General features: G+C 42.5%; 1 protein-coding gene across 1 annotated transcript in view; it reads right to left on the minus strand.

Annotated features, from left to right (window-relative positions):
* The window catches only part of LOC106582846 (contactin-4), a 32,154-nt gene extending 8,927 nt beyond the window's left edge, over positions 1–23,227 (minus strand). Inside the window, exons 1-15 of the mRNA XM_014166359.3 lie at positions 23,099–23,227; positions 21,110–21,236; positions 20,790–20,959; positions 19,524–19,619; positions 17,081–17,284; positions 16,278–16,380; positions 13,514–13,698; positions 12,708–12,850; positions 12,151–12,280; positions 11,648–11,798; positions 5,164–5,291; positions 4,035–4,207; positions 1,292–1,409; positions 693–851; positions 162–311 (exon numbers count right to left, since the gene is read on the minus strand). Coding sequence (XP_014021834.1) covers positions 162–311; positions 693–851; positions 1,292–1,409; positions 4,035–4,207; positions 5,164–5,291; positions 11,648–11,798; positions 12,151–12,280; positions 12,708–12,850; positions 13,514–13,698; positions 16,278–16,380; positions 17,081–17,284; positions 19,524–19,619; positions 20,790–20,959; positions 21,110–21,236; positions 23,099–23,159 — 2,098 coding nt within the window. The 5' untranslated portion in view covers positions 23,160–23,227. The remainder of the gene's footprint in view (positions 1–161; positions 312–692; positions 852–1,291; positions 1,410–4,034; positions 4,208–5,163; positions 5,292–11,647; positions 11,799–12,150; positions 12,281–12,707; positions 12,851–13,513; positions 13,699–16,277; positions 16,381–17,080; positions 17,285–19,523; positions 19,620–20,789; positions 20,960–21,109; positions 21,237–23,098) is intronic.
* Positions 23,228–24,193: the final 966 nt, after the last annotated feature.

Here is a 24,193-nt window from a genome sequence, read left to right on the forward strand (position 1 = left end):
GGACTGGCGTGAAAAGTGTATGTGGGTTCTACATGGTGAAATTCATCAGGGGCTGAACGAAACACTCAATGCAAAATGAAACTAATCAGACCGTTAAATTACATTTCCACTGTGGGGTTGATAGATTCACCACAAGAGGAAAAAGAGAAATGAGAATGTACCTGCCGCTTTTGTTCGAATCTGCTTGGATTGCATGCTGGGCTCTCCAACACCCACACTGTTGCTAGCCACCACCCTGAATTCGTAATCCACCCAGGGGTTCAAATCTATCACCGTTGCATGAAACATCTGTCCAGGCACAGAATCAGGAACTAGGATTAAAGAATTTAGAATTTAAATACATATTGATTCTCATCCACCAACAAAACACATTCATGTTATCAAAGACTGCCTGTGATACAATTAATGTCAATATAACTTATCCAAGAAGGCCCCCAAGATAACGAATGATTAAAGATAAATACTCCTGTTCACATCATTCATCCCCAAAGCTGACTGTTCCCACAGTATTCTGATAGTACAGACATTTTAAAGTGGAAATTACAAACTTCAGATGCCTTTTTAAACCTCAAATACACTACAAGTTCTACATTTCCTGCATTGCAAGAATGTCCTCCTGCAACAGGGTGATCAAATTAAGATCCTACATCTGTAAACAGTGTCCGTGAGGGATGGGCTGGCATTGTAGGTACCTGTCCTGACGGCCTGCCAGCCTATGGAGAAGGGGGTCCTGGCCTGGATGCTGTATGTGGTGACAGGGCTGTGGTTGTCAGGCCCAGACTCCCAGGAGAGCTGGGCAGTGGAGTCAGTGATTTCCCCCACAATAAGGCCCTCTGGGGCACCGGGAGGCCCTGAAATAACCAGCAGCACAGGGACAGAACAGGGAGACAAGGACAACCACTGTCAAATAGTTCTATTGTGTCAGCCAAAAAAGGATGGCAAGGTTAGAGCAGTCTGCCCACAAAAGAGAGAGAGACATTTAATATTTCACACAGCAGAGATAAAGATCCTTCAGTTGATGAAGGGAAATACAAAAGGATTCCAAAAGGAAGGAGAAGAGGAAAATTTATGCATTGATTTTCAGATGCTCCTGTAGTCATTATTTAACACTGAATGACTGTCACCCAGAATAGTTGGCTGAAGTAAAGGGAATTAATAGAACGGGTGATCATGTCTGAGGATGTCTAATTCCTCTTTAGATGGGTGCTACCCTAGATATGGTATATCTTTATGAGTGCTACAGCATGCCAGTAAATCAAAGTATCATCACAGGGAGGAAGTGCGTGCGTACCTCTGACAATCAGGTGGGCTGCTGCTGAAACACTGTCCACCACAGTGTGTACCATGCACACATACTTTCCAGAATGCTTTAGCTGAATATTCCTGACCATCAGATCACCAGCTGATCCCTGATGACAATAGAACAGAAAAAGTGTGCAATTTCACAACAATACTAGTGTCTCAAAATACAGTCATTCAATGTATATTTTTCCAGCTGTGTAGCACCTTTCGTACTACTTATACAGTATACATTATGATAGATTTTTTTTTATCCCATGTATGCTATTGCAGTAGCAGAAAGGTCAGTCTACATACAACAGTCAGAGAAAAGAGCAGGTAGGAACATTGGAGTGACACTGATTTCAACACTCCTTGCGTTAAAAACCAAAAAAATACACTTCCTGAAGTTTAAGAGCTCTGCCAAATGATGCTCACAGTGAAAATGTCAGTGTTATACAGGCCGTTTTAGTGCAGGGTCTTTGTGTGCTCAGCAGACCAGAGGATAAATCCTGCAGTCAGACAGATTTGTGTGCCTTTGTTCACTGGAGTGTCAGGTGATTTACTCATAAGATCAGCAACAGACTGGTTGTTTTAATCTTCATGTCCACAAGTTTTACCTGGCCAGGTCTCCATGTTAAATGCCTTAGTCTTGTCTGAGATGAACAGTGCCTTCAGAAAGTATTCATACCGCTTGACTTATTCCACATTTTGTTGTGTTACAGTCGGGATTCAAAATGGATTAAATAGTATTTTTTTTTCATCTACACACAATACCCCATAATGACAAAGTGAAAACATGGTTTTAGAAATGTTTGCAAATGTATTGAAAATGAAACACAGAAATATTCACACCCCTAAGTCAATACACGTTACAATCACCTTTGGCAGCGATTACAGCTAGGAGTCTTTCTAGTAAGTCTAAGAGCTTTGCACACCTGGATTGTGTAATATTTGCACATTACAATTTTGTTTTACTCTTCAAGTTCTGTCAAATTGGTTGTTGATCATTACTAGACAGCAATAGATTTTCAAGCTGATTTAATTCAAAATTGTAACTAGGTCACTTAGAAACAATTTAATGTTGTCTTGGTAAGCAACTCCAGTGTATGTTTGGCCTTGTGTTTTAAGTTATTGTCCTGCTGAAAGGTGAATTTGTCTCCCAGTGTCTGTTGGGAAGCAGACTGAACCAGGTTTTCCTCTAGGATTTTCTCCTGTGCTTACCTCTATTCCGTTTCTTTTATCCTAAAAAAAACTCTAGTTCTAGCCAATGATAAGCATGCCCATAACATGATGCCGCCACCATCACAATGTTTGATGTGTTGTGTTGGATTTGCCCCAAACATAACACTTTGTATTCAGGACATAGTGCATTTCTTTGCCAAATTCTTTGCAGTTTTAATTTAGTGCATTATTGCAAACAGGATACATGTTTTGGAATATTTGTATTCTGTATAGTCTTCCTCCTTTTAATTCTGTCACGTCCTGACCAGTAAAAGGGGTTATTTGTCATTGTAGTTTGGTCAGGGCGTGGCAGGGGGTGTTTGTTTTGTGTGTTTCGGTGTTTTTGGGTTTAGGTTATATGTTCTCTATTTCTATGTTTATATCTAGTTTTCTATTTCTATGTTGGGTTTTTGATAATGACCTCCAATTAGAAGCAGCTGGTTGTCGTTGTCTCTAATTGGAGGCCATATTTAGTTGTGTTTGTTTCACTTGTGTTTTGTGGGTGGTTGTTTTCCTGTATATCCTGTGTTGCCTTACGGAACTGTTTCGTTGTTTTGTTTATTTTGTTTAAGTGTTATCTTTAAATAAATTAAGAAGATGAGCACTTTACCCGCTGCGCCTTGGTCCAATCCTTACGACGCCCATGACAGTCATTAAGGTTAGTATTGTGGAGTAACTACAATGTTGTTGATCCATCCTCAGATCTCCTATCAGAGCCATTAAACTCTGTAACCGTATTAAAGTCACCAATAGCCTCATGGTGAAATCCCTGAGCGGTTTCTTTCCTCTCCAGCAACTGAGTCAGGAAGGACACCTGTATCTTTGTAGTGACTGGGAGTATTGATATACCATCCAAAGTGTAATTCATAACTTCACCATGCTCAAAGGGATATTCAATGTCTGCTTTTTTTTACCCATCTACCAATAGGTGCCCTTCTTTGCAAGGCACTGGAAAAACTCCCTGGTCTTTGTGGTTATATTTCGGTTTGAAATTCACTGCTCGACTGAGGGACCATACAGATAATTGTATGTGTGGGGTACAGAGATGAGGTAGTCATTCAAAAATAATGTTAAACACTATTATTGCACACAGAGTGAGTCCATGCAACTTATGTGACTTGTTAAGCAAATATTTAATACCTGAATTTGTTAAGGCTTGGCATAACAAAGAGGTGGAATACTTATTAACTCAAGACATTTCAGCTTTCCTTTTTTATTAATTTGTAAAAATTTCAAAAAACATAATTCCACTTTGACATTATGGGGTATTGTGTGTTGGTCAGTGACACCAAATCTCAATTTAATACATTTTAAATGTAACACAAGAAAACGTGGAAAAAGTCAAGGGGTGTGAATACTTTCTGAACGCACTGTAGGTGTTGTGTAATGATACTGTACAAGGAGGCTTGTGTGTGGAAGTTGTAAATATTCTAACATGTTCATATAAGGTGTAGCTTTACTGTCCAAGCTATGAAGCTTGCGAGAAGAGACTGTGTGCTGTCTCCTGTACAGTACAGGTAGCAGGTACATACCACTCCTATCATCTCAAAGTGGTCCTGTCTGTTGAAATCGATGAGCTTGCCGTTGAAGAACCACTTAAAGGTGGGATCCAGGGAGGAGTCTCCAGACACTTCACATGGCAACACGATGCTCTCTCCCACAGTGGCATCCACACTCAGCGGTGGAACTGTTATCTTGGTTGGCTCTATTTGAGAATACAGAAAAACAAACACACAGGATCATGTTTACCTTGAATATGAATATAAACCTGCAGCTGGACAAAATGTACTTTAGACAAGATGGTTCAATGCAGAGGCAGCCTCCCCTACTACTAATGTAACAAATTGATCTTAAATTGCTCCCATTGGGAAGTGTCTTCCTCTCAATCCTATTACATGTTTTTTCATGATGTTTTATTGATATAGTCTTGAGACTGAATAATTCAACTAAATGCAATCATGGTGTCAAATTAAGGAAAAAATGAATAATGTAACGGCTCTCGTCAGAATGAGTGGACCAAAGCGCAGCGTGGAAAGTGTTCATGATTTTTATTGATCAACGAAACACTTGAACAAAGTAACAAAGTGAACAGTTCTGTCAGGTAACAGATACTAAACAGAAAATAACTAACCACAAAACACAGGTGGGAAAAGGCTGCCTAAGTATGATTCCCAATCAGAGACAACGATAGACAGCTGCCTCTGATTGGGAACCATACTCGGCCAAAACAAAGAAATAGACAACATAGAATGCCCACCGCACATCACACCCTGACCTAACCAAATAGAGAAATAAAACGTCTCTCTAAGGTCAGGGCGTGACTAATAATCCATGTATAACTATCAGAAATTAGAACAGCCAAATTGAAATATGCAGCAGCAGTTCTTTTAAAATTAACATGCAATGTCTGACTTGGATGGAACAGAACATCTCTCTCTTCACTACTATAGATATAGGGATTTTCTACCCTCCGCTGTGTGACCAATAACTCACAGCTGACAAAACCAAGGATGAGTTATGTTTCTGTCAAACCAGCAGGAACATAAAACAACTATACATTTCATTATCAATTTCATGCTTGGCTTAGTATTTTTTTTCCTTCTCTAAACAGGTTTAAACCATCTGCTTAAAAGGTAGTGAAATCTGTGTCCGGAAAAGTACCTTTCACCACCAGAGTACCAGTACTGCTTGATGTCCCAAAGGGGTTCCTGGCCACACAGGTGTACCTTCCTCCGTCTGATTCGCTGATGTTGCTGATACGGAGAGTTCCATCCTCCATGATGGTCCGTCTGACAAGAATGAAAGAACAGACAACTGTTGTTATCAGGATCAATAATGATTTGATAGCCCTTGCTGGGTTATATTGGGATTTGAAATACTATATTAGTGATTGATAAATGAGGATAAGCATACAATTACATCAACACTTTCATATCACATCCATTCCTATATCCATGCTGGAGTTTGAACGACAACTATTTCATGAATAAAAACGTAATTATCTGGAAGATTGAATTCTCTACAAGCACATTTGCAGAGAGCAATTATCTTAGTTGAAGCAGAACAGATTTGCTGTAGGGTCGCCATGCTATTGACAGCACAAAAGATTAAATGCGTATTTTAATAGGATACACAGTGGGACACTAAGGCCAAAATGAGGACAGGGGAAGGAGAAGAGAGCAGAATAACGGGGGAGATGATTCACTAATGGGAATCTTTACCTGCAGCCTTATCGTTATACAACATGTGAGTGATTCCTCACATAACCAGGACAAAAAAGTCCATGGTTTTAGAAATATTCACAAAATGCAATCCATAGAATGGTCCTTTGCAGGGATGTTGGCATACACTGAGTGTACAAAACATTAGGACCGCCTTCCTAATATTGAGTTGCACCCTCTTTTTCCGTCAGAACAGCCTCAATTCGTCGGGCCATGGATTCTATAAGGTGTCGAAGGAATTCCACAGGGATGCTGGCCTGTGTTGACCCCAATGCTTCCCACAGTTGTGTCAAGTTGGCTAGATGTTGTTTGGGTGGTGGACCATTCATGATACCTTCAGGAAACTGTTGAGCATGACAAACCCAGCAGCGTTGCAGTTTTGGACACACTCAAACCAGTGCGCCTGGCACCTACTACCATACCCCGTTCAAAGGCACTTAAATATTACGCTCCTGAGTGGCGCAGTGGTCTAAGGCACTACATCTCAGTGTTAGAGGCATCCCAAGCTCAACCGGCTGTGATCAGGAGTTCCATAGGAAGGTGCACAATTGGCCCAGCATCGCCTGGGTTAGGGGAGGGTTTGGCCTGACTTGCCTAGTTAAATAAAGGTTATAAATATATATATATATATATATGCTTTGTCTTGCCCATTCATCCTCAGAATGGCACACATACACAATCCATGTCTCAATTGTCTCTAGGCTTAAAAATCCTTCTTTAATACGTCTCCTCCCCTTCATCTACACCATTGGTTCCCAAACTTTTTATAGTCCCGTACCCCTTCCAATATTCAACCTCCAGCAGCGTACCCCCTCTAGCACCAAAATCTGCGCACTCTCAAATGTGTTTTTTTGCCATCATTGTAAGCCTGCTACACACACACACATATGATACATTTATTAAACATAAGAATGAGTGTGAGCTTTTGTCACAACCCGGTTCGTGGGAAGTGTCAAAGAGCTCTTATAGAACCAGGGCACAAATAATAATATAATAATAATCAATAATTTTGCTCTTTATTTACCTATCTTACATATAAACCTTTTGTTCATCGAAAATTCTGAATAACTCACCACAGGTTAATGAGAAGGGTGTGCTTGAAAGGATGCATATAACTCTGCAATGTTGGGTTGTATTGGAGAGAGTCTCAGTCTTCAATTATTTTCCACAAACAGTCTGTGTCTGTATTTCGTTTTTTTATGCTAGTGAGGGCCGAGAATTCACTCTCACATACTGTAGGTACGTGGTTACAAAGGGCATCAGTGTCTTAACAGTGCGATTTTCCAAGGCAGGATACTCAGCGCAGCCCAATCCAGATATCTGTCAGTGGCTTCTGATTAAATTCCATTTTCACAGATCCGCTTGTTGCAATTTCGATGAGGCTCTCTTGTTCAGATATCGGTAAGTGGACTGGAAGCAGGGCATGAAAGGGATAACGAATCCAGTTGTTTGTGTCATCCGTTATGGGAAAGTACATGCGTAATTGCGCACCCAACTCACTCAGGTGCTTCGCTATATCACATTTGACATTGGTAAGCTTGAGTTCATTTGCACACCAAAAAATCATACAATGATGGAAAGACCTGTGTGTTGTCCTTGTTAATGCAGACAGAGAAGAGCTCCAACTTCTTAATCATAGCCTCAATTTTGTCCCGTACATTGAATATAGTGGCGGAGAGTCCCTGTAAGCCTAGATTCAGATATTTCAGGTGAGAAAAACATCACCCAGATAGGCCATTCGTGTGAGAAACTCGTCATCATGCAAGCAGTCAGACAAGTGAAAATTCTGGTCAGTAAAGAAAACTTTAAGCTTGTCTCTCAATTCAAAAAAACGTGTCAATACTTTGCCCCTTGATAACCAGCGCCACTTCTGTATGTTGTAAAAGCATTACATGGTCACTGCCCATATCATATCATTGCATAGCTCAGAAAATACAGGAGAGTTCAGGGGCCTTGCTTTAACAAAGTTAACATCTTTCAAGCTGTCAGGCATTCCCTTGGCAGCAAGAGCCTCTCGGTGGAGGCTGCAGTGCACCCAAGTGGCATCGGGAGCAACTGCTTGCACGCGTGTTACCACTCAACTTCCTGTCATGGCTTTTGCGCCATCAGTACAGATACCAACATGAGCAGCCGCTACGTTTGGCTACATACGGACCGTTAGTGGAATTCCCGCGAGAGAGTAACGGTTAATGTGATTGGATGTTAATTATTTGACTAGGCTATCTGAATTTGACATTGTTGTTATTTCGCTGAACACTAGATGGTTTAATAAAAAAAAATTGCCAGTGAAACGAGGCTACTCAGGCGAGAAAAAAACCTCACCCAAATGTATAGCCCCATTGGAAAATATAAAAGGACTGTTTGAAAATGTGAAACAAAAATAATGTGAATCACATTTTCATTTGGCGTACCCCCGACGGCATTGCGCGTACCCCTGAAGTACGTGCAAATATTACTCATATTACAGAGCATGCAGTAAAGCTTCGCATGCCACCGATTTTTGCTTTGTAGCACCTACAGATGAAACATTATGGACTTAAAGAAGGCCTGGGTGAGGCCAAAATGTCACAAATATGCCAAATTTGATTAATTCTTTCTCAATTATGCTTTTAGATACAAATGTAAAAAATCAACCATTCTATGTATTCAATTTCATGAAAATCCACCATGTGTGAGATCCTATCGAAACACTAAAATACATTTCCAAAAGGTAATGAAAGCAGATAGGACTGGAGAGCCGTCTCTCTTGTAGCTGGGTATATGGACTCAGTGAGAAACCAAGGGAACTAGAGCAACAATGGTTGAAAGGCACATGACTGAAATACTAATCAGGGACCATTTAGAGCTGGGCAATTTTTTTTCTCTCCATATTACGATAAATTGACTGAAATATCACAATAACGATAAATGGAAGGCTAAGTTTATAACATAAATGTGCACCGGTTAGCCTACACTTTAAAAGGTGCTAGAACCTAAAAGGGTTCTTCCCCTGTCCCCATTAGAGAACCCTTTGAAGAACCATTTTTGGTTCCCGGTAGATCCTTTTTGGTTCCAGGTAGAACCCTATTGGGTTGCATGTAGAACCTCTTGCACAGAGGGTTCTATATGGAACAGCAGGTAGCTTAGTGGTTAGAGCATTGAACTAGTAACCGAAAGGTTGCAAGATCGAATCCCCGAGCTGACAAGGTGAAAATCTGTCGTTCTGCCCCTGAACAAGGCAGTTAACCCACTGTTCCCCGGTAGGCCGTCATTGTAAATAAGAATTTGTTCTTAACTGACTTGCCTTTTTAAATAAAGGTGTACAAAAAAAGGGTTCTCCTATGCAGACAGCTAAAGACTCCTTTTGGAACCCTTTTTTCTAAGAGTGTACTTTTGGATTATTACCGTACCCTTAGAACTACTACTACTACTTTGAATGTTGTAACTATCCATTGTAGCCGACATAAGCAGACTTACAGTATTTCATTGAAAACTTCACATTTCACTAGTATAGGCTACTTATCATGACAGTAAAATGTCCTCGATAAATGTTTGGTACGGTCAGTGTCAGTCATTTTTCTGTTTATCGTTCCAGCTCTAGGACCATTGTTCTCTTTGATATTATTGACTTAATCTACTTGCGACATAATCCCCAATTATGTCAAGTGTAACAAACTAGATTAAAAAGTGGTTTACGTCACACATCACAAAAGCAACCTCATAACACAGCAGTGGTTTCTATTCGTTGTTTGCCATATTCCACAAACACCAGAGGCCACGGGGTGTCCAATGCTAGTACGTTATTTTTGAACGAACACAATGTAAACACATGCATAAAAGATGCTGAGAACTCCTAGCTATCGTGACCTTCTGTTTCAGCAAATCAAACACAAAGGCTGTGAGCTGCGAGCTCAGAAATCAAACAATTTCACTGCAGCTCTTAAAAATAAATACGTACTCGCTCCAGCTGAGCTGAGACCCAGAGAGCATGGCTGACATAGGGTGCTTTGCGCTGATTTATTGACAAAAATATCAAACATTGAGTGATGGAGGCGCGTTGAGAACATGACCTGAGGGGCAATGAGCTGCAAAACAAATACAAAACGTAAAGAACTATCTGCTTTAAGAAAGAAACGCCGTTCCACGCCGTGCATTTTCTATTCTCGTCCAGATGCACAGCCTGTGTAATCACTTCTTTCTCCTTTTCCCCATGACCGCTCCGTGGAATATGATACAGTAACTAATCAATCGCTCTGCTCACATGTTGAGGCAGGACCACTGAGTTACGGAAATACTATGGAAATGTGGCAGCACATATTGATTCGGGCCACAGCCCTAAAGCAGGAGACTAAGGAGAATAACATGGCAGTATCACCAAGGCTCCTTTTCACAATCCGTCTGACTCAACCACACCACCCAAATTAAAGATGCAGAATTGGAGGGAGTATATGCCGGGGTGTGAGAGGAGTAAAATAAACAGAATATTGCTGGTGAGAATAAGCTCTCACCTTTTCCCCCTCTCCTTCTCTCAACCACTCACTCATGCACATATACACACACCCACCCACACACGCGCATGCGCACACACACACAGAAGCCAGTATATAGCTGCTGAGTGAGATTAGAGAGTAAATCATAACATGGGTGACTCATAAGGTAGGCAGTAGTATACTGGACATACACTGAGTATACCAAACATTAAGAATACCTTCCTAATATTGTGCGGCATGCCCTTTTGCCCTCAGAACAGCCTCAATTTGTCACGGCATGGACTCTACAAGTTGTCGAAAGCGTTCCACAGGGATGCTGGCCCATGTTGACGTTAATGCTTCCCACAGTTGTGTCAAGTTGGCTGGGTGTCCTTTGGGTGGTGGACCACCCTTGACACGTGAAACGGTTGAGCGTGAAAAATCCAGCAGCGTTGCAGTTCTTGACACAAACCGGTTTGCCTGGGACCTACTACCACAACACGTTCAAAGGCACTTCAAATCTTTTGTCTTGCCCATTCACACTCTGAATGGCACACATGCATAATTCATGTCTCATTTGTCTCAAGGCTTCAAAATCTTTAACCTGTCTCCTCCCCTTCATCTACACTGATGGAAGTGGATCTAACAAGTGACATCAATTATGGGATCATAGCTTTCACCTGAATTCACCTGGTCAGTCTATGTCATGGAAAGAGCAGGTGTTCTTAATGTTTTGTATACTCAGTGTATTATTCTCTCGCCCAGGCCTCTCCAACACTATTCCTGGAGAGCTACCCTCCTGTAGGTTTTCACTTGAAACCCAGTTGTAACTAACCTGGTTCAGCTTATCAACCAGCTAATTACTAGAATCAGGTGCGCTAGATTAGGGTTGGAGCGAAAACCTACAGAATGGTAGCTTTCCAGGAACAGGGTTGGAGAGGCCTGCTCCAGCCATTGGTCCACAGCGTACTCTTGGCCGGAGTCTTTCTTCCAGACGACTGCAGGGCCACATTTAGTACAGTAATTCCCCTGAGGTTAGTGTAGCTTCAGCAGCAGGGCCATGCAGCAGTGACACCATCCACGCAACCCTTCTGGGGCTATGACCAGTACCTCAAATAAACTTGTGAGCTGTGAACCCGTGAAGCTGTGAGGCTTACATGAGAGGTTACAAGGAAGCATCTATAGCCACTGCTGAATACAAGATTGAAAGACCAAGGTCATAATCAACATAAAGCCCCTACCATAACTGTCACACATCTCGGAATTCAGAGACATACAGAGACATACAGTTCTTTGACATCAGCAAAAAGAGAGGGTGTTAGCAACAAAAAAACCACACGTCAACGTCAGTCCTCGTAAGTAGAGACATGGGGTTGAGTCCTAGAGGCTAGCACGGCCCCAGGAGAAGGGCCCTTTTACACGTGCCATCAACGGCATGAGCAGCGATGCGTACTGTTACTACGACTGTTACTGTACCTCGTGCTGTCCTTCAGAAACTCTCCCCCTCTCCGCCAGGAGATGGAGGCCCTAGGGGATGCATGGGGACGGCACTCCATGATCACCTCCCCCCCTCTCTGGATCAGCATGGACTTCTTCACAGGACTGCTGGAGAAGTCGGGTGAAGAGGCTACATGGGGAACAGAACAAACCCTGTTGCTACCATTCTGTTCTCTTTGACGAGGCACAGCAGCTAGCTCTCGCATGTACTGTATGCATTAGCCAAACTGTCAAACGCATCCTAGTCAATTATATAAATTGCATTTCATGAAAAACCACTAGTTGGCTTTCTTTATCAAGTAAATATGCAAATGTGACTAAAAACCATGGCTCAGCTAATATTCACTGTTTTTGTTAATTTTCTTCTGGAGTTGGTTCTGCCTACTGACAGTGATTCTACACCAATGTCTTGACCTTGCGATGTCTCTGGCTTCAACTTTCTAAACAAGACAGAACAAACACTCCAGACTAGACATGCTTACCTACAACTTTGAGTTCAGCGCTGGCATAGATGGCGCCATGTTCGTTCTCTGCCAGGCACTGGTACATCCCAGAGTCCAACAGGTTGATCCTGGATACGGCCAATCGTCCACCTTCTACCAGTATCCTGTCCTGGTGACAAGAGAGATACACCCTCATTAACACACTTTAGTATGGGATGTGTGATAAAACTACGTTTAAATTGATACTTTTAGAAACACATAACCTAGGAAGATTAGTATCTGAACAACACAAATGTTCATACAAACTGTCAACTACAATTTAGATATTTTGGCCATGTAGATTTAGCAACAAAAAAAAACTGTCAATCAGGATTTTTCTGCAGTGTAATATGGATATCATCTATCTTATGATAGTGTGACCTTTGCAGCAAACCTTGTGACGGGTAGACTTTTGAAATACAAACCGGCTTAATGTTTGATCTCATGCCTTTGATCTGAGATGAAAAAGGGTCTTAAGATGGGTAGAGTAGTTCTTAATGGAATATAACAATGACACATACAAATGCTCAGTACAATGTTTAGCAAGTCATTCTCACCTCCAGCACCAAGGGCTCCCCGTTCTTCAGCCATCTGTACACAGGTTTAGGCTTACCGCTCGCCTTGCACTCCCACTGGAGATTAGCCTCGATGGCCATATGAGCATCTTTCAACGTCTGGACCCACTGCAGATGTTCAACACCTGGAGAATAAAGAACACGATTTAGTAACAAAATGTCAGCCTTTATATTGACAGTTCCAATGCAAAACTGTTTTGTTGGGGGGGGGGGGGGGGGGGGCTTAAGTCGTCCTAAAATAAATAATGGCACAAACAATAGCTCTATGGAAGAGCTGGAAGCTGCCCTAAGCTTGGGATGCCATTTGTATTTTTCTCTAAGGACCAACTGGCTATTGGCAGTATTCAAGTTGGCAAGACAACGGCTTAGCTACTTCAGAATGACTAAACAGAAAGGTTAATTGGTACAAATTAATTCCAGATTATCCTGTCATTATAATGGCCTTTCATACAGCAAAAGGTTTTCCAGGCCTGACTCATTATCCATAATTTATCCATAATTTATGGACCCAAAATTTTAATTAGACTTCTTTAGCTAAACGTTGACAAAAGACAGATAAACCCATTACCATTCAAGGAATTGTTAGTTTTTATTAGTTATATTTAGGGATTTAAAGTTGAAAACCACTTATTGGTTTGAATTGTTTCATTATTACACAAATAAGCATTTATAAGCCTGGGAAATAAAATGAGGAAACCCTGTACACTTCTGAACAGTTTAAAGGAATTATCACCTATCACAAAAGCAACATACAACTGTTAATCTATATATGTTGTGAGTGATCATACTCTGGAATATGAGTTGTCCTTTGGCAACGTTCTTTCCTCTGGAGTTCTCTGCAACACACTCATATACACCAGCATCCTCCGGTCTGAAATATGGTATTTCCAGGACCCCGTTGGAATGATTGATTTTGATCTTGCCAGGGAGGGGATACCCATCTGTTCTCCTCCATGTGATGGAAGGCACTGGGCTGGAGAGGTCAGGCAGGAAAGGTCACCACAGCCACATGCTTCATACTGACACTTAGTATTAATACATTAGCTGCCAGACATAGATATCTAACATTGTTGTGTGTCATGGGAGATGTCTGGCCAATGACTAATACAGTACATTCTCAGAATCTGAAATTCCATATGCAAAGATTATGTGATGCTGCTACAGTGTGCTTGCTAATGATCTCAGTTGATTAATGGTTAGCCAAACTATCTGCACTGACCCTATCTTGCAATGACTATGCACACCTTCCTAATATTGAGTTGCACCCCCACACCCCACCCCCCGTTTTGCCCTCAGAACAGCCTCGATTCGTTGGGGCATGGACTCTACAAGGTGTCGAAAGCGTTCCACAGGGATGCTGGCCCATGTTGACTCCAATGCTTCCCACAGTTGTGTCAAGTTGTCTGGATGTCCTTTGGCTGGTGGACCATTCTTGATACACACGGGAAACTGTTAATTGTGAAAAACCCAGCAGCGTTGCATTTCTTGACACAAACCGGTGTGCCTGGCACCTACTACCATACCCCGTTCAAAAGAACATAAATCTTCTGTCTTGCCCATTCATCCTCTGAATGGCACACATACACAATCCATGTCTTAATTGTCTCAAGGTTTAAAAATCATTCTACATAGAATAAATCAATAAGGGATCATAGATTTCACCTCGATTCACATGGTCAGTCTATGCCATACACGCTATATACACACTCACACACAAAACCCGCACACACACACACAACACACACATTGTTACACTCATCATTTGCTGCTGCTACTCTGTTCTTTATTTTATTATTAGCAATCCTGATACCTAGTCACTTTAACCTGCCTTCATGTACATTTCTATCTCAAATTACCTCTGCATATTGATCTGGTACTGGTACTCCCTGTATATAGCTCCACATTGATCTGGTACTGGTACTCCCTGTATATAGCTCCACATTGACCTGGTACTGGTACTCACTGTATATAGCTCCACATTGATCTGGTACTGGTACTCCCTGTATATATCTCCACATTGATCTGGTACTGGTACTCCCTGTATATAGCTCCACATTGATCTGGTACTGGTACTCCCTGTATATAACTCCACATTGATCTGGTACTGGTACTCCCTGTATATAACTCCACATTGATCTGGTACTGGTGCTCCCTGTATATAGCTCCACATTGATCTGGTACTCCCTGTATATAGCTCCACATTGATCTGGTACTGGTACTCCCTGTATATAGCTCCACATTGATCTGGTACTCCCTGTATATAGCTACACATTGATCTGGTACTGGTACTCCCTGTAAATAGCTCCACATTGATCTGGTACTGGTACTCCCTGTATATAGCTCCACATTGATCTGGTACTGGTACTCCCTGTATATAACTCCACATTGATCTAGTACTGGTACTCCCTGTATATAGCTCCACATTGATCTGGTACTGGTACTCCCTGTATATAACTCCACATTGATCTGGTACTGGTACTCCCTGTATATAGCTCCACATTGATCTGGTACTGGTACTCCCTGTATATAGCTCCACATTGATCTGGTACTGGTACTCCCTGTATATAGCTCCACATTGATCTGGTACTGGTACTCCCTGTATATAGCTCCACATTGATCTGGTACTGGTACTCCCTGTATATAGCTCCACATTGATCTGGTACTGGTACTTCCTGTATATAACTCCACATTGATCTGGTACTCCCTGTATATAACTCCACATTGATCTGGTACTCCCTGTATATAGCTCCACATTGATCTGGTACTGGTACTCCCTGTATATAGCTCCACATTGATCTGGTACTCCCTGTATATATCTCCACATTGATCTGGTACTCCCTGTATATATCTCCACATTGATCTGGTACTGGTACTCCCTGTATATAGCTCCACATTGATCTGGTACTGGTACTCCATGTATATAACTCCACATTGATCTGGTACTGGTACTCCCTGTATATAGCTCCACATTGATCTGGTACTGGTACTCCCTGTATATAGCTCCACATTGATCTGGTACTGGTACTCCCTGTATATAGCTCCACATTGATCTGGTACCGGTATTCCCTGTATATAGCTCCACAATGATCTGGTACTGGTACTCCCTGTATATAGCTCCACATTGATCTGGTACTGGTACTCCCTGTATATAGCTCCACATTGATCTGGTACTGGTACTCCCTGTATATAGCTCCACATTGATCTGGTACTGGTACTCCATGTATATAACTCCACATTGATCTGGTACTGGTACTCCCTGTATATAGCTCCACATTGATCTGGTACTGGTACTCCATGTATATAACTCCACATTGATCTGGTACTGGTACTCCCTGTATATAGCTCCACATTGGTCTGGTACTGGTACTCCCTGTATATAACTCCATTCTTGTGTATTTTATTCCTCTTGTGTTACCGTTTTTCTTTTTAGGTAATTAAAAAAAAACCTCTGCATCGTTGGGAAGGGCTCGAAAACAAGCATTTCACGGTTAAGTCAACACCGTTGTAAACGCTGCATGTGACAAATCCAATTTGATTTGATTTGAGACCTACTTTCCTAAGGCGAAACATTCCAGTTTCACTGATGATCCTTTGGTGACATGAAGACTTTCGGGGAACTGAACTTCAATCTTTGGCTCATACTCTCCCATTACAGCTGTGTGAGGTGGAAGAACATCACATTAATTCAAACACAAAATTAACATTGCATTCTGTAATTCAAATGAAATGCAAGAAGTGTGGCACAGAGCAGGTTGGTAAAGGGCAAGCCTGCGTGTTAATATGCTTTACAACATCTCTGCTCCAGCTCAAATCTTAAGTGGCACACACTGTATAATCACTGGTAATGGGGTTGGTGAGGTGAATCTCACTGTGCAGAAATGTGTTTGTGTGCACGTGTGCACGCGTGCACGTGTGTGCGTGTTTCTGTGTGTTCCTATGCACTCTATATTACCGGATATGTAAATGTGTAAACATGTCTTTTCATGCCGCGTTCAAAACAACTGGGAACTCTGAAAAAAACGAGCTCCGACTGGGAAAAAATTGCTTCCGACGGTCATCCAACTCCGGCCTCTTTCTAGAGCTCCAGTTTTCCCACCTGAAGATCACTGGCGTCATGATTGAACCGTGTATTCTTTCTGAGTTCCCAGTTGTTTTGAACGCGCCATCAGACCTACAGCTCTGTAGCGTGAATACTGCACAACCCCGATCCCGAGCAGCAGCTAAACAAACGCCGTCGCGCTCAAGACGACTGATTTATCTCCTTAGCTTTCACTCCCCACAACGGTACAGGAAAGTTCAGCGTGCAGGATAAGCCGTAGCCAGTGGAGCCAGCGGAACCAGTGGAGCATGCTCACCGTCCCTGCGCAGCACCACGGGGGTGGGCGAGCTGTACACGGTGGCGTTGGTCATCATGTTCCTCACCACACACGTGTAGTTCCCCACATCGGAGGCCTCCACCTTGGCGATATACAGGTTGCCGGTCCTCTGGGAGACGAAGCGGCGGGTATCCTGCAGCAGGAAACTTGGGCGTCCGTTGAAAACCCACGAGTATTTGATCTCTGCAGAGGAAGAGCACAGACAGCGACCGCAGAGGATCGTGGGTATTGACAAAGGAAGAGATACTTGTGCCAATGACATTACAAAATCTGCCAGTGTGGTGAAACTAAGAATAGACAAGAGATCAGGTTAGATTCTTGTACCTGTACTGTAGCTATAAAAAGGATGGAGACATGCAGTAGTTGCATCTTATAATATCTATTAACATTGCATTTAGACAGTGCAATGAGACTTTGCCATTTCCAATGCCAGATATGTGCAGGGGGCAGTTCACAAAACAGTTATGGTAACAGATGGTAGCACATCCATGGCGGTCATGGCATTCTAGTCTGTGCCTACTGTTGCCCATCGACATACTCAACAGCAGTATTTTAAACAGTTTATAATTTAATAATGCATCATTCAATAATGTTATGATTTTTTTTTAGCTCAACAGCTTAACATGGGTGAACCTTGCTCTTTTCACATCTCCAAGCATTTCAGAGAGTAAGCAGGGATTTGGATACGCTATTGAATTCCATTTTCAGTTAGAGGAGATAGCAGCCTCCTCCCACACGTATTAAGGGTCAGTGCCACCGGCTTATGCCGATCACACAGACAGTGGAGTAATTTATAAGTTCAAAAACATTATCGTAATCTAGGCTGGGTCCTTTTTGTCCTGACAGCCTTTAGACTCGGCGTCCCTTTAATGAGAGAGAGAGGGAGTGAAAGAGAGACAGAGAGAGAAGAGAGATGGACAGAGCGAGAGAGAGAGGGGGGGGGGGGGGTTGGAGCAGCGGGATCTGGAGACATCAATGTCAAATTAAGAGCTTCTTAAGGGACAGGGAGGGAAGGATGGGCTGGGGTATTAGAGCCCCTCTGATCAAGGAACACATTACATCCTGCAGTCAGTCTTTTGACTGGGCAGACAGTAAAAAATCCTATTGCTTCCTTCAGGGAAACAGTGAATTAAAATGATCATAGTGAAAGTCAGGGCAGAGTGACAGACCTTTCATGATTAGAGAGTATTATGGAGTGGTTCTGCTTAAGGGTTGTGGTCTCACAGCAACAGAGGACTCGCAGAATTGAACACTGAACACAGACCATTTCAGAACACCTACTACTGATGGCTCAAAGTTGCTTGAAATAACATGTATCTTCTATTTATATGGCTGTGTATTTCTGTATCAGCAATAACTTGCACTAAATTGGTTTGACATTACTGCAAGTTATGACAGAAAACAAACATGTTTGCTTGGATCTAAAATCCACAGCATTGTTCTCCAATTCAAAAATGTATGCCTTTCCTTTGAAATCCACCTGGAGACAGCAGCATTGAGAAACACAATCCCATCAAATGTCTGGAAGAAAAACTCGAAAATATAAAATAAAGAGATGAAGGCATTTTGGGGAAAAGGAAGACAGATTTCAAAAAGGTGCGGTTTGAATCCCTTGTGGCCATTGATTCAGTTGGAAATAGAGAGTGGAGAAATGCTGGTACGCTGGCGTGAAATTGTGGTAGTGGCGCGGAATGGCTTCAGGAGTGCGGGGCACTTTGAGGGTCTGCTAATCAGCAGCACACAGACACGGAACAGACTCGCAGCTGTGCCACGGGATAAACGCCCCCCCCCCCCCCCGACACACCAGCCACCAGGAGCGCTGGAAGCAAGTGGAGCGCCGGAGGCTTTACAAATGATAGCACGGTAGCGGGTCACACTGGGAAAGAGTGAGCTTGAGGCCATGAAGTGTGAGGGTATGAACTGGGGATGTGAAGGCATTTGGAGTTTGGGGAGAGTTCAGGTAGATGAGGGATCCTGCTCCAGTCCAGTAGGAATGATCATAAAAGCCAGTCCCACATGAGCGGAAGAGAGAGAAAGTAGGATATGAAAGACTAGAAGTGAGAAGAAATAGTAGATATGAGAGCAAAGACGTGCAGCAGTGTTGGGGAAAGAAAGTGGGTATGATTGTGAGGAAGCATAAGATAGCTGGGGCGTGTGTGAAAGTGAAGCAGCATAGAATCACTAAGGGTTGAGGATACAAAGCGTTATACACTCTTAGCTGTCCCCATAGGAGCACCCTTTTTGGTTCCAGGTAGAACCCTTTTGTGTTCCATGTAGAGACCTCCGTGGAAAGAGTTCTACATGGAACCCAAAAAGGCTCTACCTGGAACCAAAAAGGTTTCTTCAAAGGGTAATCCTATGGGGACAGCCGAAGTACCCTTTAAGGTTCTAGATAGCACCTTTTTTTCTAAGAGTGTGGTACCTCCATTATGGGGTGGAGGGCCACACAGCAGCACCACAGCCTGGCCTTCTCTCACTGACACTGTGTTCCTGGGCTTTCTGCTGAAGTTCTGCAGATCTGTGGGGAGGCAAAGACAAAGTGGCTCTGATTACTTTCAGATGTCTATCGTTGAACCTCCCCTACATTGCAGTGAGACTCTGGAGAGGGCATTTTAATTCTGAAGACCATGTTCCTCTCCATGCACATTGCCTGTACCTCATTTGCTTTACTTCCCTGCTAATACCACCAGTGACATGTGTGAACAGGGAGAGACATAAATACCTCTCTCCACACTGGGTTTACAGATCACTTTCACTTTTCATTAAATGCTGCTGCATTACAAGGAAAAATAGACAGCACTAGGGACCCCAAACCTTTGGAAATATCATTCAAATCCCAAGAGGGGGCAGGCAAATATCAACAATAACAAAGTCTCATCTCATCCGAAGGCTTATCACCATTTAAATGAACATATCAAGTATGAGCACCCTTCCTGCATGAATAATACAATCCCCTACCCCCTGAGATTGGTTATAACTTCCCTAATGTAATGTGGGATTGGTTTGGTTTATTAGCTGAGCCTGTCAGTAAACCTGCATTGTAAAACGAAACAACATTGACATATGAACACCCAACCAGCTCTACCAAGGCATATCACTTAGGTGGACCATTCCAACTGGGTTAGTCTTGGCACTATCTCCAGAGATGTAAATAAATGTGTTGATGGATTCATGAGATAACTTTAGTCTGGAATGATGTTTATCTTTTCACCGACTACAGAGGGAGTGAATTTCACAGTGCATTTGAGTGAGAGGAAGAGAGGTAAAAGTGCCCATCTGTTGTTGAAACGCTCCAGATGATGTGATTTAGTCAGGGTGTAACATTAAGCCAGAGTTAAAACCATTCTAAGATTCAGACTTACACTAATCACTAATGGAGCTGCAGGCTTAGTGCATGTCAACACGGCAATTACCCCAAAGTAACAGCTCTTCTCAAATTAAAACACGCTTCCAGAGTGAGAAGAAAAACCCTTTTGGGGTTCCTAACCTGAATGATTTGCTTGTGCTGTACTTAATCGTGCGTTAAATCGTAGCAAATCACATCTTCACTTGATGTGTCATGACTAGAGAAATAGAATGTGTCTCTAAGACATGTCTCTAAAAAAAAAACACTTGAAAATGAATGGGGTTTAGGTAAATGTGTTTTGTTGTTCCTTCGTATTATAGATAGAAGTGCAAATCTACTCACATGCAAACTGAACCTTGGCCTCCCTGCTGACGATGGTTCCAAAGACATTGGCAGCGATACACTGGTAAACACCCCCATGATGTGTTGCATGGGGATTATTGATCAACAGGTTTCCTTCAACCAGGTTGTAGTTCAAATCCATGTCAATATATCTCCCATCAACCTTCCATCTGTAGAGCCACACACACACAAACACAATGATTATTCCTCACTATCAGACAGTACAAAACATGGCCACAGGACAAAATAGTGTTCTAAATTAAAATACTGACAAGGTGAAAGGTATGAAAAGCTAAAGAGTTTAAAGGACAAGCACCTACTTATAATGCGGGACTGGGTTTCCCTTTGCTTTACAATTGATGAACACCTTGTTGTCCTCAGACCTCAGGGGGAAAACGCTGTCACTTGGTTCTTGAGTGAAGACAGGTCCATGGCGGGCGTTTCTCTCTGAGTGAAAGAGCACAGCCGCTTTAGTTTTACCTTGCTACTGACAACTACGTCTGAACGGTGAAAGCCAGGACAATTACTGAGGACAAATGATACATTGTGTGAACCTATACCCAATTATGTACCAACCCGTTTTATTATACATACAGTAGTCTTAGGCTACAAGAATAGCCTAGCCACAGTGTTGACATGAGAGGACAAATACTACACTGACAATTAAGAGGCCAATTAACTGATCACATTCCCTGCACCCTGCAGCTCTGCACGCATACTAGGACGCCGCAATATACAGTGCACACGGACAAGTCATACAGGAAGTCCAGGGACATCTTCCACAGTATTTTCCTTCTTTCCATTTGAATTCCAACCAACGTGCAGTCTGTTGGCACACCCATGACACGGACGGCAGCTCAGTCAGGTCTGCTGTTTTGGTAAGCTGCTGCCAACTTACCAATACACCAGAGTAATTACCCCATGTTACAGTAATTAACTCCAATGAAATGCAGCTATCATTCCCTTAATGCGTAAACCCCCCCCCCCCCCCCCCCCCTCCGTCAGAACTAATCGTCTTCTCTGTTCCGACACACAGTAGGCTACAGTATACTGTTGGTGGCTCTCCACAGCTACAGTCCAGGTTCTAATGTCCCCTTTGGAAATCAACAGTTTTTTTTCTTTCATATGAAGGATATGAGATTCTTTTTTTTTTTTTTACAGGTACCTAACCTTGAAGACTAGGACAAAGAGAAGTACTCCCTCCCGCATCATCATCATGCTAATGAGAGTGTGGGGGAGAAGCTTTGCCTGAGGTGAGGACCTCCTTTCCTTTCTCAGCCTCCAAGGGAGGTGCTTCATATCTCTGTCCTTTAAAGGAAATAAATGAATGAACCTTTTATAGCTGGCCTATTCAACCTGGGAAATGCTTGTGCTTCGTGTAATTTGGAGAGATCTCATCCTGGCTAGCAGTCACCCTCCACTTGTCATCAAACTACACATGCACGCTGAATATCAATTATATATGTATTTATGTAAATGTGGGCTCAATGATGAGGAAAATACATCAACTCGCACAAAGTAGAAGTCTTTGACATCTCCACATTCTGTTCCCCCCCCTCTCTCGTCGTCGTCGGTTTTCTTTTCCAGGCTGCCTTGATCTGTACGTGTCCCTGAGAAAGTGCTGACTGAAGATAAAATGCTAACTCAATGGAGATGGCAGCATAGATAACACAATAGCCACCTACTCCATACACTGTATACATTTAAATACATTTGTCTGATGGCTTGTAAATATCCGGGCTTGACTTCCATTTAAATCTGTCAGCCAGGCCTGTCAACTTTAAATCCCTCTCCATTCTGTAGATAGTTCACAATACCCAGACATAAAGCGTGGGAGATACACTGCTATACTGACACTCCAGATCTCTGCCTCTCCAAGGTCACTCCGGTGTACGGAAACAGAATTCAGGTTAGTAATTGGGACCTTGCAGGTGTTTGTTGAGTGGTATGGCTAAGAAGCTAAGGAAGTGTTATTGCCATGGAGATGAGTATAAAGCGAGACATATGACATGAAGAATGAGAAATACAAAATAGATAAGCGCCATGGAAACCATTGTGTTGTGAGTTAATCACAAACCCTACATCTTTCACTCCAAGTTTGGTAAAGTTTGACACATGATCCTTTGTGGTCATATAGATCAAATGACGAGTGATGTCATACCGAAGGTAACCCCCTAACAGCATGCATCCTGGGTGAGAATGGCATGATACTCTTTGAAGAGATAAGGAAATGATAAAACAGACAACGCATAAAGAGGGGTGTATGCAGATCAGGTGTGGTATCAAAGGCAACTTGGGGGACATCTTACCAGCAAGGCAGTCCGTGAGTGACAGAAGGATTAACAGTTCCCATGGCAACAACATTTTCATTTTCCAAGGTCAAAGGCTTTCTTTCTTCCCATCCAATTGCCAGTGAGAGGGGAAAATTTCCTGTGTAAACTCTGCTCCTTTTAGCTGCGGAAAGGAGAAAAGACAAAATGGGCAATGTGACAACAATCCTTTTGCAATAGGCTATACACTAAGCCTGTTGAAAAATGGAGCTGGAATTGAGGAAAATCAGTGAACCATTAATAATTAATTCATCAAAATAAGCAGGGTCAAGATCTCGTGCCTGAGGGGCAAGCTAGCAGCTGATCCACAGGAGCTGATATTTGGTGTGTACATTTTGCTGCTACAATATCTCCCAGGAGCAAGTCAAGGGAGCGAGAAACAAGATTCAAGGCTTACGGCAGCAACAGATGAGTAGCTCAACCGCCCTGCCAAAGGCTCGGTTTAGATTTCACTAAAACTACTGGTTCAATACGTTTACAATGTGATACATACACAGATCTGCAATGCATTTCTCTCCCCTTATAGCGGTGAAAAGGATGTGCCGGGGAGATGTCCGATGTGACTCTTAAAGGGCAGGGAATATGACAGCGCGGTGAGACATTTTCATTTAACCTGGCCTCTATTGAGAGAACGAGAGTGAGCAATCCATCTAGAGGCAAGGCATGCAATCCACTTGAAAACAGAGCAGACACAGACGATATCCTCTATGAAGCATCAGAGGGAACTATTATTGCTGTGAAGAGCAAAGAATTGCTGCTATACACATTCACAGGCTTTGATCAGCAGCTCCAGACAGAGAGGGTTAGGTATCAATAACATTAGCTCATTATAATGTGCTGGGATTGGTAAATAAATACCTAGACTATTACACAGCCTGAATGGGAGACATTTGAATAGGTGCAATACATCTCCGATACAAATTGAGATGGGAACACAATTTTCCTAGATTGTGATCACCTTCCATGTGAACAGAAATTAATACACTGATGGGAAAGTAAAGTAAAAGCTAAAAGAAAAATAAATAATCATAATTCTCTCTGACACGGTGTTAAAATCATTACCTTTAAAAGTTA

Source organism: Salmo salar, chromosome 22, assembly GCF_965601325.2.
Source record: "Salmo salar chromosome 22, fSalSal1, whole genome shotgun sequence".
Classification (NCBI taxonomy): Eukaryota; Metazoa; Chordata; class Actinopteri; order Salmoniformes; family Salmonidae; genus Salmo; species Salmo salar.